Source organism: Vipera ursinii (assembly GCF_947247035.1).
Source record: "Vipera ursinii genome assembly, chromosome: Z".
Classification (NCBI taxonomy): domain Eukaryota; kingdom Metazoa; phylum Chordata; class Lepidosauria; order Squamata; family Viperidae; genus Vipera; species Vipera ursinii.
This window is the reverse complement of record NC_139517.1, coordinates 107940972-107958916: the sequence shown is the minus strand read 5'-3', so window position 1 is coordinate 107958916 and position 17945 is coordinate 107940972. Positions and strand designations below refer to the sequence as shown.

General features: G+C 38.6%; 1 protein-coding gene across 6 annotated transcripts in view; it reads right to left on the bottom strand.

Annotated features, from left to right (window-relative positions):
* ANKIB1 (ankyrin repeat and IBR domain containing 1) overlaps nt 1–17945 on the bottom strand; it is a 63012-nt gene that overhangs the window by 14785 nt on the left and 30282 nt on the right. For all 6 annotated transcript variants that reach the window (XM_083377254.1, XM_083377258.1, XM_083377256.1 and 3 more), the window contains 11 exons: nt 17229–17437; nt 14597–14685; nt 13789–13933; nt 11818–11984; nt 9318–9406; nt 8123–8253; nt 7651–7785; nt 6009–6095; nt 5850–5916; nt 4699–4844; nt 1005–1183 (listed from right to left, as the gene is read on the bottom strand). In XM_083377254.1, coding sequence (XP_083233380.1) covers nt 1005–1183; nt 4699–4844; nt 5850–5916; nt 6009–6095; nt 7651–7785; nt 8123–8253; nt 9318–9406; nt 11818–11984; nt 13789–13933; nt 14597–14685; nt 17229–17437 — 1444 coding nt within the window. The remainder of the gene's footprint in view (nt 1–1004; nt 1184–4698; nt 4845–5849; nt 5917–6008; nt 6096–7650; nt 7786–8122; nt 8254–9317; nt 9407–11817; nt 11985–13788; nt 13934–14596; nt 14686–17228; nt 17438–17945) is intronic.

Here is a 17945-nt window from a genome sequence, read left to right as displayed (position 1 = left end):
ATATAGCTACCCATCTCACATATCTGACTCTAGGCAGCTTATAATAAAATAAGTAAGAATGCATAAAATATACAATATAGAAAATAAAATTTTTCCTTCTCCTATAAATAATATTTGATATAAAATATTTGATTTAATATGAACATTTACAATGACAATAAATTTTATTTACTAAATGTATAGACTGTCCACTTCATATATATATGAATTTGGGCAGCTCGCATTTAAAACAGAGTGAAAACCAACCACAGTTAAAATAGCAAAAATGTTATCAAAATAGTGTCTGAAAAGGCATACAAATATTCAAACAAGCCATGACACAAGTTCACCTGTGCTATCAGGGCCCCAGGCTCTATGACAAAACCAGGTTTTAATGACCTGTGAGATATCAGCAGGGTTAGGGCAATTAATAAGTTAATCAGACTATATAGCATACTTATCAAATACCACAGAGCTCTAATTCCTGGTATTGGCATGATTCTGTACTCATAAAAAGGTCAACAAATAAAATTCTGTGTTTCATAACACAGCACATATATGCAGAGGCATCTCCATATACATTTTAGTTCAAAATTTCTAAGGAGCAATTCTGCACTGTCACCTCTAGCAAAATGGAACATGTATAACTCTTCTCGTTATTTTAATTTTAGTCACAAGCACCAATGCACTCCATGACTTAAAGTAATTAAGCAATGAATGATTAAACCAACACTGAAAATTTTTAAAAATGAATTATTCAAAGCAAACTTTTAAGAGCTATTTGTTCTATTTTTCTAAGTCATGGATGGGTAACCTGACGCTTTCCAGATATTTTATACTTCAACTCGTATCAACTCAGCTAATATTGGCAATATTAAGAGAATATAAGGAGCCCAAAACAACTGGACATCATCAGTTTATTATACCTTACTCTCAGCAAACAAGGTTGTAAGACAGGCTTACCATACTTGGTACTTACAAATTGTAGCTCTTTTGGGATGCAAATCTCTATTTTATGGGATTACCTGCGCCTTGGAGCTTCTGGAGAATCAGCAGGAGCAACTCCACGGGCTACAGAGGCTAAGAACTCTTGCCTCTTCTGTTGAACAAGGCAAGCTGCCCGGATAATTTTATGACGGGGAGTACGAAGGTAAGGTCTGTTCACTTTTTGAGCAAGATCTTCTGTAACCATTTCAAGGTCTGTCTATAATAGAAAATAATATCCATAACCAACACTTTACAAGGTGAATAATGGTGCAATTTCCAGCAAATATATGCCATAAAAATGCCTGTTAAATAATCATTAATGAAGACAGATACAAATAAATGCATTCCCCATTATAAAGGCCAAGGATACATATAAAATTAATATGGTTCCAGTGAAAAGTGGAGGTTTCAATGACTTACTATTTTATAACTATGTAATCCATTTAAGCAGAAAGCATTACAACAATACAAGAATGTACTTTTTACTGTACCAATAAAAGAATAGGAAATCCTTTGAGTCTTAGATAGGCAGACAACATAGCAAGAGTCTAATCAGTGTAATCCCTTTGAAACATTTTTAAAATGCACTTCAAAGACTTTTATAAGAAAGAAGAATATCCATTTAATGTGGATTAAAATTTATTAATGCAAACTACAAAAAATAATTTGGGCAAAAACTAAGTAAAATGATTATAAATTATAATTATAAAATTATAAAATTATACCAGCTGAAAAGAGCTGGTTACTGAACTATAACTGTTGTTTGCACATTTATGAATGTGCATATCTGGGTTCTGTGTTAGATTCATATATATCTAGATTATTAAGTCTGCTTATAAAAATAAATCTATGAGATAGGTTGAGTTAAGAAAATGGGGCTGACTCAAGCTTATCTACTGAGTTTCTATGGGCAAAGTTAGATTTGAACCTGTTTCATAATGCTCCTAGGACCTAGGCATGTATGGTGAGCTTGTGACATGCCATTATGTTTTGGGTGACATGCCAGCATTCCCAACACCCAATAACTATTCTCAAAAACATGCCCTGTTCTTGTACAATTTTTGCAGGTTGCACAATGCTCTTGTATGTCCTCCAGATCCCCTGGAAATCATACCAGAAGCTTCAAAAACTGTGCAAGAATGGGATGTGTTTTTGCATGATTTTCAAAAGCTGCATAGGCTACAGAACATCATTCTTCAAAACCACCTTAAGATCAAAGGCATGTGACCCAGAGCAGTCTTGAATAAGCCACAGGGGTCTGTCACAAAGAACATCACCTAAAGGTAAGTGGCTCATGGCAGATCCTGGGAAGTAATGGGTTATGGGGGCAATCCCACCATTCCCAAGACTGGTGCACTTTGCGAATGGTGTGAGGCAGCCTTTCTGGGAGGCACTGGGGCTGAAGTGAAGTCGTGGGTTTCTACTTCAGGCTCAGCTTTGACCTTGCTGCGAAGAGCCACAGTTCAGGGTGACTTGGATTGGAGATGGGGGAAATAAGAAAATTGTTTCTGTCTTGTTCAGAGGAGAGGGTGTGACACACTAGCAGGGTCAAGTTTGAATTTTTGATGTACTGAGCCCAAAAGGTTGGCCATCACTGTCCTAATCCAACTTAACAATTACACTATATTGATAAGAATAAAACAAAGATTAAAATTGGGTTCAAGGGAGTCTTCATATAGTGCCTTGGACAAGCAAAGTTTTTTATTTTCCACTATTAAAGTTGTTTTTATATTATGTTTCTATAATGCCAAATCTATCAAAGTCAGTTTTCCCCCCTATGGAATTGACAAAGTATTTGCAATACAATTAATCAAAACACTGGCAGTAAATAAGCTGTGTTTGTAAGGCATGACTAGTTTATAAAATTATGCCTTGAGAAGTGTGGGATGGGGTGCAGAATGCCTAGCCAATTCAACTGACTGAGGTCAGAGTCTTCCTATCAAGCAACTACTTAAGGTTAATGGTGAAGATCCAAGCAGTGCTGAAGCATTAACTTCCTATGTGATCTTTTATTATGAGATGGTAGAACAGTTGGGAAAAGTCATAATTGGTAGCAGAGAGCCATGAATAGGTCAGGCTACGTTTTGGAAAGCTAGTGAGGACTCAAAGCAATGCTTTAAGCTGCATGGAATGATTTATTTGGTCAAGGCTGCATAGTACCGTATATACTTGAGTATAAGCCGAATTTTTCAACCCACTTTTTGGGCTGAAAAATTCCACTTCGGCTTATACTCCAGTCAACAAAAAAACTTACCGAGGACTTGTGCGCGGCCGAGGCTTTGGTGCTTCCGGGATCGCGCGCACCTCTCCCAAGCCACCGCCGTCCGAGACCTGCCGACGTTTGGGGAGGTTTGGGGAGGTGCGCGCGCACCTCCCCAAACCTCCCCAAACCTCCCCAGGTCTCCGTTCCTCCGCGCAGACGTTTGGGGAGGTTTGGGGAGGCGCCCAAACCTCCCCAAACGTCGGCAGGTCTGCACGGAGGAACGGAGACCTGGGGAGGTTTGGGGAGGCGCCCAAACCTCCCCAAACGTCGGCAGGTCTGCGCGGAGGAACGGAGACCTGGGGAGGTTTGGGGAGGCGCCCAAACCTCCCCAAACGTCGGCAGGAGGAACGGAGACCTGCCGACGTTTGGGGAGGTTTGGGGAGGCGCCCAAACCTCCCCAAACGTCGGCAGGTCTGCGCGGAGGAACGGAGACCTGCCGACGTTTGGGGAGGTTTGGGGAGGCGCCCAAACCTCCCCAAACGTCGGCAGGTCTCCGTTCCTCCGCGCCCTGCCTGCCTGCTTCTTTCCGCAGCGGAAAGAAGCAGGCAGGCAGGGCGCGGAGGTCCGGAGACCTGCCAACGTTTGGGGAGGTTTGGGGAGGTGCGCGCGCACCTCCCCAAACCTCCCCAAACTTCGGCAGGTCTCCGGACGGCGGCGGCTTGGGAGAGGTGCGCGCGATCCTGGAAGCACCGAAGCCTCGGCCGCGCGCAAGTCCTCGGTAAGCTCCGGGCGGTCACTTGCTTCGCATCTCCTGAGGGAAGGGGGGGCGACTGGAGCGGGCGTGTTTCCTTGCCTGCTGGGCGCCACGATTTGCCCGGGGAACGCGCGGGCCCCGAATGGCAGCGTGGAGCGAGGAAGCGGACAGCCAGGGCTTCCCCGAGAGCCGCGGCCACACAGGGTATTCCTGTGTATTCAGGCTTGCAAAATGGCGGATCGAGCCTCTGCTGACGGCAGAGGCTTGCAGAACGGCGGATCGGCTTATACTCGAGTCAATAACTTTTTCCAGTTTTTGGGGGTGAAATTGGGGGTCTCGGCTTATACTCGAGTCGGCTTATACTCAAGTATATACGGTAATACCTGTTTGTGTAGATATAATCTTACAACCAAAACCCATTATTTTTCTACTATTTTCTAAAAGGTATTCAAAAGCTAATGCAGGGCTAGATTTATTGGCCATGCCTATAATATGATACAAAAATGCTGAAAGGGGAATAACAGATAAGGGTATTGCTGTGGCAATCAGAAGAGTAATGAAGATTCTGTTGGGAGTTCTACTTAAGTCCATACTGCACACAATATATTCAGATGTATGTCACCTATATATACAATGTTGGTATAGCACACTTGCAAAAACAACAACATAGGAATTGCTATTTTCTGAGTTGGCTATGCAGGCACAGAATCACTTTGTCTGAATCTTGATAAAGAAGAATTGTAGAACAAGAGCCACCACAAGGTAATAGATTTACCTGCATGAGTTCAAATATTTCTTTCTTTGTGCTTTTTGGCTCTAGAAAGAATCCATAAGGATAAGAACACTTCAGAATACGTCGAGTTTTGAGGAGTTCTTGTACTGCATCTTCAATGAATGTGGTATCAGGACAACTTCCTTCTGCTGCAAGACATGTTTGAGTATTGCAAGTAATGTTTATTTTTCTGGTTCCTGAAAAAAACTACTTCAACAAGCATAAGATGTCTTCTGAATTAAGCAAAAACTATATATATATATCAGACTTGACTTCAAATAAAAAAATACTTGCAAATGACCATATTCACTTTCATATTGATGATATTCAGATTTCTGCAATTGGTAAAATTAATTATGATAGCCATCCAAAGCAAATAGATATTTCAAGATATAAACATAACTGGTTTTCTCTAACTGAAAAGTGAACAATTCTTAGTTACATAATGAATTTGAATTCAATGAAGAAACTTTTGAGTGGATAAATTTTAAATTTTAATTATATTCTTAACAATGCTTTATTTCTTCATTCAAATATTTGTAACTTTTTCTATAGCAATAAATGGCTGGCACATTATTAACAATTACTATATAAAACTGTAAACAACCTGCACAGAAACAGAGTAAGTTCTGACCAGTAGTCATTCAGACCAACATTTTTGGTAAATATCCAATTTTTTTTCTTGAAATTAAGAAGGAAACAACAGCACTGGAATTAAAAATGCCTTTCCTTATATCCATAGGTAATGCATAGTTGTGGTGAATACAAAAGAAAATTCTTCACCTTATCTTAAAAAGGACATATGTATCTAGAGAACAATGCGTCCTTAAATATAAAAAGGGAGTATTTAGCTGGGCAAAAATATTTTGGGTTTTGTTCAGACTGAAGCATCAATTCAAAGAGAAATGCAGGAAACGCATCTGTTTGATGCTAGTATATTGTATATCAAAGAGAGATTTAGAATGAGATTTAGTTGCTACAATTTTGTTGCAGAGAATATGACATATTTTTAAATATGCCTAAAATGCTATTATATTTAATATAATGTATTAGATCATTAATCAAAAATAGCGGGCAAAAATAATTAAATTAATGCAATGTTATCATTCTGAGTCCTAGACCACACTGTAAAAAACAAAAACAAAGGCACCTACATCCACCAAGAGCTCTACTTAGCTGCTCCATCTTTTCTTTGGCTGTTTTGAGAAGGCGCTGTTCCAACTAAAAGAAATAAAATGAAGAAAATATGAAAACTTTGTATTTTGAACAAATAAAGTTGGAAAGTGATTTAACACAACTATTTGTAATCATACTTGATAGCTGAGCTCATGGTTCTTAAATCTTGTATAGTAGTGCATAAATCTATCAAGTTCTTGAAATCTTTTGTGTTTCTTTTCAGCCTGGAAAAAAATATTTAAAAATGGAAGATAAAAGCTGATTTTAAATTCTCCTCATAAGCAAGACCAAATATTCCACAATTCTTAAATTGTATACTATAGAAATATACTCTCACACAGTAATGAATATTGCACAAATAGATGCACTGGAAGTATTATATTAAATTAGAGTTTTAAAAGTCAAGCGAGGCCAAACATGTCTGGATACAATGCTCACTCCATTCTAAGATGAGATGGAATAGTGGTCCCATAATGGTTTCCTTAATTATAAAAGGTGTGTTCTAAAAAAAAGGTCAGGTTAGGCCTCCTCTACTTATTAACTAGAGATTCTGGCTTAATAGTTTACAAGAGACAGTTGCTGACTACAAAAACACAAGGTCTCTTTTTCCTTCTGTAGTCCAATATAATGGGCCTTAAAACTGAAGCCTCCTCCATCTCTTTTCTATATTGCCGCTTTCAATATGCTGGTGATGACCTATAAAGCCCTAAATGGCTTGGGTCCAGGATATCTGAGGGAACACCTGCTGCCGGCATCAAGTTCCCTTCGTCCTGTGCGCTCCCACAGGGAGGGCCTTCTCAGGGTGCCGCCGGCAAAGGATTGCCGGAGGGCGACACCCAGGGGGAGGGCCTTCTCTGTGGGCGCGCCTGCCCTTTGGAACCAGTTACCCGTAGAGCTCAGGACTGCCCCAGATTTTCGTTCGTTCCGCCGGGACCTGAAGACCTGGCTCTTTGAGCTTTCCGGCCAGGATTGAGAACTTTTAATTTTTAGCCTATTGCAATTGGGTTTTTAATTAGAGTTAAGGGTTTTAGATTTTAATTAAGGATAATTTAATTTATTTTAATTTGTTATTAACTTTTGTATTGTTATGTTGTTTTAATCGCCTTGTGAACCGCCCTGGGTCCTACAGGAGAAGGGCGGTATATAAGTTTAAATAATAATAATAATAATATAAGGCAGATGGAAGGACATTTTAACAAATTCAAAATATATACCAACATTCCCATGATGCAATTAATGAACTGAACTATTAAGGGTTTTTTTAAGTCAAAGTAATGCAACTATTATTATGAACCATTAAATCAAATTTGGTTGTTGGTAAAGAATATTCTGGCTTACATTTGAAACAGATTTTCAAAAACAATGATTCAGTTCCTCTCATCACAAGAAAGGCTTTAATCTTTTACTTCACATCTGTTTTATGTACCTTTAATTTTGAATACTGGTAGAAAATTTGGTTGGTTTTCAATTACAGCTGATTTTGACCTTTGCTTAAAATTCTGTTATGCACAGAAGACACGGGTGAAGAATGTTTATGAGGCTCATATTACATATATTTTGGAAACAGATGTATGATGAATACTTAACTAACAAAAATACTTTTTAAGGTTAGATTTAACATCATCTTGGTTCAGCTGAACATGGTACTTTTACCTAATGTTAAATGTCTAGTTATGACTCAATTACAGCTTAGCACAATGTATGAACCATCCATTACATTCAAAACAAGAGAATAACATATAATGATAATCTATTTCTGAAAATAAGTCATTTTCTTACCTCTGCTGTCATTTCTTTAGATTGTTCTTCTACATGTTGAATTACTTCATAGCGAGTACATCTATAATATCCTCCAGTAGAAGAACTATGTTTTTTCCATTCTTCAAGGCATATCCAACAGAAATCATATTTGCACTAGAAAGGGAAAAGATTTACATACAATATTCTGGTATATACCATACTACACTGCAAATGGAATTATGTATGTGATGTCTTTAGTAACATGCCTTTATCAATCCTTTAGCAAAGTCAAAAACTGATAAATTATTATTAACTAAGAATAATCTGGAATTATTATCTAGAATGTGATTTAGATAAATGTTGCTTTTTACAACAGCATACTACCCTAAAATATGGTTTGGCTGAACTGTGCCTGTCTTTCTGAAAATACTAAATATACCTTCTGGTTCTTTTTATTTTTCTTTAGACATTGGGTCTAGGAGTGTCATAACCCTGGACAATATTTGTTCACCTTTGCACACTGCATGTGGTTGCATCCTTCATTTTTCTGAATGGGAGATTTACAATTGGCACATGGTTTGGAGTTTGTGAGTAACCATAAGCAGTTGGCAGCATCTTCATAAGCTTCACTAACTCCCACGACTTTGAAGAGGGAAACAAAAATATTAGGTGCATATAATGTTCATATAATATTTTCTTAAAACAAAAGGTTCACTGCACTTCCTGTTTTTTTAAAGTTTGTAACCTAACACTGAAAAAGATCCACTTGTGGGACCATCCCTCAATGTTCAAAGAAACTTTGCATTTCAAAGATAAATCTAACACAGAACTTAATTGAACTTGAAAACCATTTGAGATTATAATTTCATATTTATGTGACACTGACCACAGGGGTCCTGCACCTCTCCCACTTCTCCCATCTGCCTATCTCTCCCCCCATCTCAGCTGGCCATCCAGTGCACCAACGAGTGCAAGGCTGCCGTGACACAGGAGGCCCAAGCCTCTTCCCTACCTGTTACATCCAAGAACCTACGCCAGTTACAAGGCCCAGCAGCATACATAAATTGCTCCACTTACCCTTTCAACTATTTGCAGCTACTGGCAGGTATGTCCAGCCGATGCAAAGCATGGCCTTCCTACAGAGACTGTCTTGTGTCATACTGCAAGTGGGCATCATAGACATGATACTTTGGAACGTTCCTTTCCAAAGTCGTGTGATTTGGAGGAACCTTCCAAAGGATTGGGAGAATGATGCCAGCTCTTGCGATCATTCAGAAGGCTAGAAAGAGGATCTTTTTGAGCAATCAGCTTTACTAGCCTTCTACACTTTCAAGGCTAGAAAGGTAGCAAAGACAAAAAAAGGAACCTTCCAAACAACTGCGAGAATGCTGCTTGCAGAATGATTTGAGGTGGCCTCTGTAACAAGGCCAGGCCTCATGTCAATTGGATATGCTTGTCAGCAGCAACAACAAACTCCCCCCCCCAAATAAAATAAATAAATAAGTGGAGCAATTTGTGCATACTATTGGGCCCTGCAACTGGTAGAAGATTCCCAGCATGGTGGGATGGGGGGAAGAGGTCCGGTTCTCCTGGTCCACAATAGGTTTCCATGCACCAGTGAGTCCTGTAACCTGCATGAGTCTTATAACACATTGCATACAGTTTCTATAAAATAAAGGAAAAAAAATTACAATGGACATTCTTACGCTCTTCAGGTTTCATTTCTGTTATTTTCTGCAGCCAGTTTTTCCAAGTTTCACAATCACAAGGTTCATGAGCTTCACCTAAACACTCCCTAAAAATAAACAAAGGGTTAGAATAAGGGGAAAACTAAACTTCACATTAAAACAAATGAAACACTTACTACAGAATTTTTGAGAATAATTGTAAAAAACTGATTTTTTAAATCTATTACCAGAGCTCATTAAGCTGGCCAGGTGTGAATTCACATACAAGAGCCCCGCGTCTACAGAGTGTCCTGTCTAAAGCCCAAGAAGATTTAGGATGGGAATCCTACCCCTACACAGTGTATGTTTAGGTATTGCTCCCTTCATTTCTTTCATGTCCTACAATAAGAAGAGTGAAAATTGAGGTGCCTAACACTGAAATTTTCCTAAAGTGAAGAAAACTCTACACAGTGCTGTAAGCAACCCAAAAGATAAGATCTGAAATATGGCGTAGAAGTGAACAAAGCTCTCTCTCGGGCACAAATGAAGCCTAGTCAGAACAGGAGTTTACTTGCTTATATTTTACTTATTAGATATACATTCTGTGTTTCCTCAAGACAGCTTACCTGGCAGGTCACAATTTATTTTACCCCCGTGACAATACTGTAAGACAGAATGGCTGAAACAGAAAGTGATTGGCCCAAAGCCAGCCAGTCAGATGCCATAGTTAATTATTGACTTGCATCTTAACTTCCTTGGTTATAATCTAATACCACTATAACACACTTGTTGTTAAAGACAGACCAAATATTGAATATCAGCTCTCAAATAACAGGCCAAATTTATATGATCTAGGTAGGATTCCCAAAATTATTCAAGGCAGTTAATCTTTCTATTTCATCCATCTGCTAGGGCATAATTTTATCTTTTTCTAAAATATTTGAGAATTATATAAATGATACTTCTGAGCATTTGCAGAGAATTAATCCCTCTCTGCAATCTACATGCAGATTGGCATCACTTACTATTTCTCAGGAGTAAGAAACTCCACAGAAAAAAAGCAGAGAGATAATTCTTTTTTTGCAAGTTTCAGCAACCACATTTTTTTGGAACAGGAAAGAATACTTAAAAACTGGTTAAGCGGCAATATTATGACTACTTATACACAGCAGGGCTATTTCCCCCCCCCCCTATCCTTATTCAAAATTCAAACTCACAGATCAGTTTAGGAAATTTTTTATGCATTAGGAAGAATAGCAGGTGCCTGATGGATAAAAAAATGTGACCATGGCTAGGAATAGCCAGTCTTCTAGATACTAAAAGTATATATTGTTTGTTGCAACTACAACATTAAAATGTTAACTTTCAACATCCTGGTTTTCAATATCAATTTACAGTAATATATATTCCTTACATCAGAAGTTGGTAATATTCAGACGTGCAAGTAGTCCTCAGTTAACAATGACAACTTAGACCAGAATTTTCATTGCTATGTGGTATGGTCGTAAAGTGTGACATCATGTGACAACACTAAATTAGCGATGATTATCCCAGCAATCCCAGATGCCATTGTTAGGTGACGATTCTGGATGATTAAGTGGCTTTCAACAAGCAAAGTCAGTGGGAAAGTTAGGAAGTTCACAAGCAGGCTGGTGGGCAGGTAATAGGTTACTGGGTGCAGAAGTGTGTGCAAGAGACCAATGTTGCAGAATACAAACAAGGTGGGGCTTGGGGAGGATGCTGTAGACAGGGACAACATATGAGGCTTGGGTGGTTGCTGCAAAGTGCAAAGAACTAGTGTGGAGCAAAATAAGTAAAGTAGGACTCACTGGCTACTATAGGGTACAGAGGTGGAAGCTGTAAGTGTACATGGAAGACCAAAATAAGCTCAGTAGGGCAGTGTGTTATGAGTGTGACAGGCTTGGGATAGCTGCCCCAGAGTGTAGGATGGACTTGTGTGATGCAAGCATGATGGGGCTCAAAGTGGCTGCTGCAGGGTGTTGGACGGTATATGAGTGGCTGGTGAGGTGCAGTGGACATGTGGCAGGACTGGACTGGTTGCTGCAGGGTGGAACAGACGTACTTGAGTGACCTGAAACCTCCCCTGTCAGCTTCCTTATTGACTTTGCTTGTGGGAAACCAGCAAGGAAGGTCTCAAATTGCAATCATGTGACTGTGGGATACTGTAAGCTGGTTGCCAAGTGCCCAGATGGCCAGAACTTTGATGGTAAGTCATAAATACCACTCATTCAGCACTGTTGTAACTTTGAATAAGTGATTATTAATCAAGGACTATCTGCACTGAACATCCAATTAAAAAGACCACTAAAATCTAATAATTAATTTTTTATTCAACTATTGAACAATTTGAATTAAAAACATTTATTTAAATAAAATCAGAATATTGAAGACAGGCAAAAATATATTTACAAAACATGAATTATATCAGCTCCCACAAGTGTTAATTATTTTAATGCTTATACGCGGCTTTTAAAACTAGTCCAGTAAAATTCCAGGATCAAAATCAAACAAACATTACCAGCAGAAAAGATGTCCTTTCCCACAATCCACAGCAGGGGCTCTTAATAATGGGAAACTAAGTGTTTCTGAACCAGTTGTATTAGATCCTTGTCTTGTTAGCCTGACTGCTCTTTCACAGGCTGGTGTAGGGCACCATTTAATAGAGGGATTATTTTCAACAAAGGCCTAAAAAGAAGATTTAAAAAATGGAACTGGAAATTAGTTTCCATTATGAACTAAATCTTTCTATATAGTTGATGAAAAAGCTGAGTAGTCTGAAGTAGCTATATGGTTTAAAATAACTGTTAAGTATAAAAATATATCAAGCTAAATAACTTTACTGATTTTAAACACGTATCCCAAGAATTATGCGGTACAAATTTTATGCACATTGAATTATTAATATAATTTAAAAACAAAATGTTACAGTGATAGGAAACTTTAATAAGATTCACCTGAGAGCGAGCTACTGAGGACAGAGTAGGTCCTATGTTTATTAAGTAAAACTGTAAAATACCAACATACTAAAATTATTTATTCTCAGTAAATGGCTGATTTAAATGAATTCAGTCAGCCAATCAATCAATCAAATAAATAATTGCAATCAGACAAATTGTTCCCAGCTAATAACTTTTTAAATTACTCAATGGCTTGTCCAAAGTTTATAGTACATGTCAAACACAAGCCCCACAGGCCAGATCTGGCCCACAATGGGCCCAGATTTAGCCTGCTGGGCCACCCTGGACATAGCGAGGGACTGGCCCTGCCCGCCCAACCCATCCCAGGCCGGTGTCCTCCAGTGCACGCACAGGAGGCGGTGAGCACGCAGGGGCCAACAGTGTCTGGCAGCAGTTGCAGCCCACTGGCCCCTTGGCTGGCACACTCGGGAGCTCTGCAGCCCACTGCGACCACTGGGCTAGATATCCAAGCAGCAAGCACAGAACTGTCAGCAGGTAAAGGCAGAGATGAGGTGGGAGGCATATGATCCAGCCTGCTCCTGCCCTGTCCCAACATCTGTGTTTGTGCAGCCACCATGGCTGGGCTGGGGCAGGTGGCTGTGTGGCCGCCTAGCGCATCTGATGAACCGGACTGTGTGCCTCCCACCCACGCCTCTGCTTCTGTCTGCTATCAGTGCTGCTGCTGTGCCTGCTGCTTGGAGGGCTGGCCTGATGGTTGCAGCGGGCTGTGGAGTCCAAGAGTCCCCAAGAGGCAGCTGAGACTCTGCCATCTGCGCAGCGCAGGTGGCTCTGGTGTGACTGCTGGGCTGTCTCCCAAAAGTGTGGGAGAAGTGTGGGAGCTGCCTGTCCCATCCCAACCATGGCAGCCGCGGGCAAGCAAAGACAGATGGGGTGACACTGACCGGTTGAACTGCCTAGCTGTGGCTTGTGCACTCAGCCCCTGCCATCTAATCTCGCCTTCCAGCAAGTTCAAGGGCCAGGCTGGGTGCCTGCCATCCAGGGCCTGGGTAGCCCGTGCTGCTGTCTGTGTGCTTCTTAGCTGCCTGAGATGGTTGGCAAGTCTCCTCTGATGGATCAAGCCCTGGCGACCCACAGGGGCCCCCAACATGAGCAATGGTGAGTTGGCCATTCTCCTCCCAGCCATGCTCACCCAGTAAGCTGTGACCATCCAGCCAGACCCACCCTGGCCACACCTACCCAGTCTTCTGTGACCACTCTGGCCATGCCCAAACAGCCCCCTGAGGGCAACCACAATGCTGATGCGGGCCTCAATGAAATTGAGTTTGACACCCCTGATTTATAGGATGCAAAGCCCAAAAAGAACTTTAAATTATATATACATTCAATTATCAGAGTAATTTGGATCATGACTAAGTGAACGTATAAATTATTTTCCAGTGCAGCAGTCAAATACTCTGATGTTTCTGTGGAGCAGCAATTATTTGCCTGCCTTTCTGAGAGATTTCTTGTCAATTTAGAATAACAAACTCAACCAGATGGTTAAACCACATTCTCATAATCACACAGTTTACCTTAATATCAAACTGTAGGTAGCGTTTATCCATCTCCTTGGAAACCACACTTTCTATTATCTCCACTGGAACAAGCTGAAAGCAATCATACGCTGGGCAAAATATATTATGAGCTTCACCCTCTTGAATCTTCATATTCAAAAATCTATTAAATGTATATAAAGATTAAAAAACAAATATCAGCTCCCTGAAAGATACAGAGCAAAATTAACTTTCAATAATAGTTTATCTATCAGGACTACCCAACAATTTGTAGTTGACAAGTAGTTCTAAATGTTTTTTTCAACCACACTGGAGGTGGTCAACAAAATGAAGAATATACTTATAAAAGATTCACATGGGGTTGTTTCTATCATAATAAACTTTCAATGTTTCAGTCTTATGAGAAAGACTACGGCTTGGTTAAAGTGTCACCCACAAGCACAAAACTCTGATTTTATCTCTCTTCTCCCTTTCTTTTATTGTTTCACTTGCTTTATTGTGCATTTAATCTTTTTATCTTTAGGATAAGCCACCTTCTAGATGGTGATCAGCCAGCCTGGAAAAAACAGGCCCCATCATTAATGGGAATGATACATTCCAGCAAATGAAAGCAAGATTGCAAAAAAGAAAAAAGAAAAAGAAAGAAAGACAAATACACTCAGTATATAATTAATTACATTATCAAATTTTCTACATTAATGTAAATGAATAGGATTTATTTCTGATGATAACTAGCATTTATCTATCAAAACTTTTTAAAAATATAATAATTAGACTTTGGGCCATCCAAAATAGTTTTTCATAAAAAAGTTAAATTTGTACTTACGCTTCCCAACATGCTCTACAAAATTCATGCCCACAAGGCATATCTACTGGATCTTCAAAGATAGAAATGTTACACATACAAATTTCACACTGCAGATAAAAAAAACAGTTTAAAATTAGTCTGTGTATTTAAGATGGTCTGGTCTGGTTCAAAGCCTCTTCTAATTGCTTCCATTTTATTAATTTCATTTACCTTCTACCCTGTCTGATTTTGCTGAAACTTGAGAGTAACAACCTGTTGAGATGGTGATGGTGGTGAAGAGATGTAGTTGAATGAAGATAAAAGTAATAACTTATATTGATTGGTTCAAACATTTCTAGCATTTCAAAAGAACAGTGAACAAAAACCATTCTGTAAAATGTTACTCTGTTTTTTAAGATGAAAAATTAGACTTAACAAGGTCATATTTTCCAAGGCTTAGAAATTGCCATTCTAATTCAACTAAACTATCATTGTTATATATTTCTGAATCCACTGAACAGCCATTTTTACACTGGTTGAAAGAAGACTTTTTATCTGTCTGACTGATAAATCAGGTGTACTATTCTTCCCTGGAGGGAAATCTAATATAGACAATGCATCCACTGCTAACATTAAATTACCAGATTACTGCCATACTCTGTTTGTGAAGTAGCCTATCAAGGCAATATATCCCCCAAATGTAGTAGCAAGGATTGTGAGTAATGCTTTTATTTAATATCATCATCACCTCCCCCACAGCTTCATTAGCTACCCATTATTTTCCAGGCTCTATAAAGCTTTCAATGGTTTGGACCCAATTACTAGAACTGTGTACTCTGGTCTGTCTTGCACTCTTAAGTGCATAGTGAGTCACTTTTTCCAAGTCTCTTAATAATAGCAACCAACAATGCCTTTTCTTACAGGTAGTCCTTGATGTATGACCACAATTGTGTCTGGAACTTCCATTGCTAAGTGATGTATGAGTTGTGCCTGATTTTATGACTTTTTTTTTTGCTATGGTCTTGCAGTCATTAATGAATGTGGCTTGCTCCACTAATTTTGTTTCTCAGAAGCTCCTGGGAAGATTGTAAATGGCAATCACTGACCCTAGGACGCTGAAATTATTATAAATAAGTGCTGGTTGTCAAGTGCCTGAATTGTGATCATGTGACCATGAACAATGTAATGGCAATAAGTGCGAGGATCAGGTTGCAAATCACTTTTTTCAGCAGTATTTAACTTTTAAGAGTCATTAAATGAACTACTGGAATTGGAGCTCCCTGGAACAAGTTCTTTTGAAATTAAGAGTATTTCCTTTTTGTTATGGTTTAAATGGGACAAGAGTACATAAGCCAAGGCCATTTATACACAGGTCATTTATAAATATTTAAATAATGTTTATGCTTGACACTGATAAGGCAAATATGAAAAAACATGATTCTAGAACTTATTTTAAAATGGAAAGTGCGTGTGTAGTATTAAAAAGGGACTGTTTTTCAAAGGGATTTTCCAATTGTAATGAAAAACTTTGACATATTAAAAGTAGCATGCTCTTGCTGATATATGCAAGACCACAAAGTAATAGCCTTCCTCGTCTACTGTAATACCAGAGTATTAGCAGACTGACTTTTAAAATTAGATAGTGATTGCTGTAAGGTAAGAGGGAGACAGAAACAGAAAAGAAACAAGAAAATCTAAGTACAATGAAGGAATTACATACAACAGAAATTAAAATTTTCAATGGAACTAACAAGGGCATTATGTGAACTCTCAATATCAGACCTCTCAATGCAAAACTACCAGAATGAAACAAAATATAGTACTTTTCTTATCACAAAAAGTAGCAGTCAAAAAAGATCATGAAATTAATATTAAAAGGAATTTCCACTGTTACGGTTTTCACCTTTCCTCTCTTAAAAGTACAGGCAGTTCTTAATTTACAACCACAATTGAAATCGGAATTTCCATTGTAAGGGCAGTCATAAAATGAGTTATCCCATAACAGGATCTGATTTTACAACTGTTTGCCATGGTTGTTAAGCAAATCACCTGGTCACTAAATGAATCACACATGTGTTAATCTGGCTTCCACAATGCTTTCCTTGTCTTAAACTGGTGGGAAGAAGACACATGACCTAAACCTCTAATGATTCCTGCATCTCAGCATAGAATTAGGAGTATTTGCTCACTACAGCTTATGAGTTCGGTTCTGCATACAAGGGTATTGCCTAAGCCAGACTAATAAAGCTGTAGTTTAATAGCAATTTTTTTCTGGTCAAAGTGAGATTTCATTCTACTACCTAATATTAAAAAAATGCTGTTGCAGCTACTTAAAAATATGACTCTGTGAGATATTTAACAACTTGGAAATGTAGTGTAATCATGTAATATTACTTGCACAAATAATATATTGTTGTATATTGAATGCTAGCGTGATATACTAGTTAAAATGGTGGATGAAGAAGCAGGAAGACTGAAGTTCTTGTTCACCTCAGACACAGTTACTAGACGACCCTGAGTCAGCCATGTTCTTCCAGCCCAATCTACCCCACAAGGTTCTTACTGTAGGGACAAAAATAACTGAGCACTTATATAGAACGGAGGATACAAATCTAATAAATAAATACAATATTGTATCATTCTAGAAAGTCATTTTAAGAATGAAGCCTACCATAATTGTCTCAATGTCCCCTGGTGAGAGGCTAATTTCATCTGGAGAAGTGATAGAAGAACGAGTAGTCCGGGGAGTTCTTGGTGAAGGAAGTGTATCCCAGGCATTATATCCACTTGGGGGTGGTGTTGGCATTTGAACACCTGAACGCTGGCAGCAGTTCTCTGGATTAGTCATCCAAGCTTCCAGTAATTTTTCCCTGTCCCAATCTTAAACAAAGTGTCAAGAAAGTAGGATAAGCAACAATCTTTCAACAAAATGTTATAGAATTTTAAAGTATAGATGTTATAATCTTATACATACATACACAGGCATATGTAATTGTGAAGAAAAATCTTCAGAATTAAGAATTTAATATTAGGACTAAACACAATATTATATTTAGAGCAGCTTTCCAGCTGTTAAGACATTGGAGGTCATCTAGTCCAACCCCCTGCTAAGGCAGGAAACCCTATACCATTTCAGACAAATGGCTGTCCAGTCTCTTCTTAAATACATTTAAATACATACAAATTTTTAAGATCTACTGTAAATACCAACCCCAAATATCCACCATTATTAGATCTTGATTATCCTACAATCTTTAACAAGTTCCATTTCTAAATCTTATTTCTATCAAAGTCCTCCATTAATCTCTATTATTATTATTATTATTATTATTATTATTATTATTATTATTATTATTATTATTATTATTTCCTTAAATCTAAATGCAGC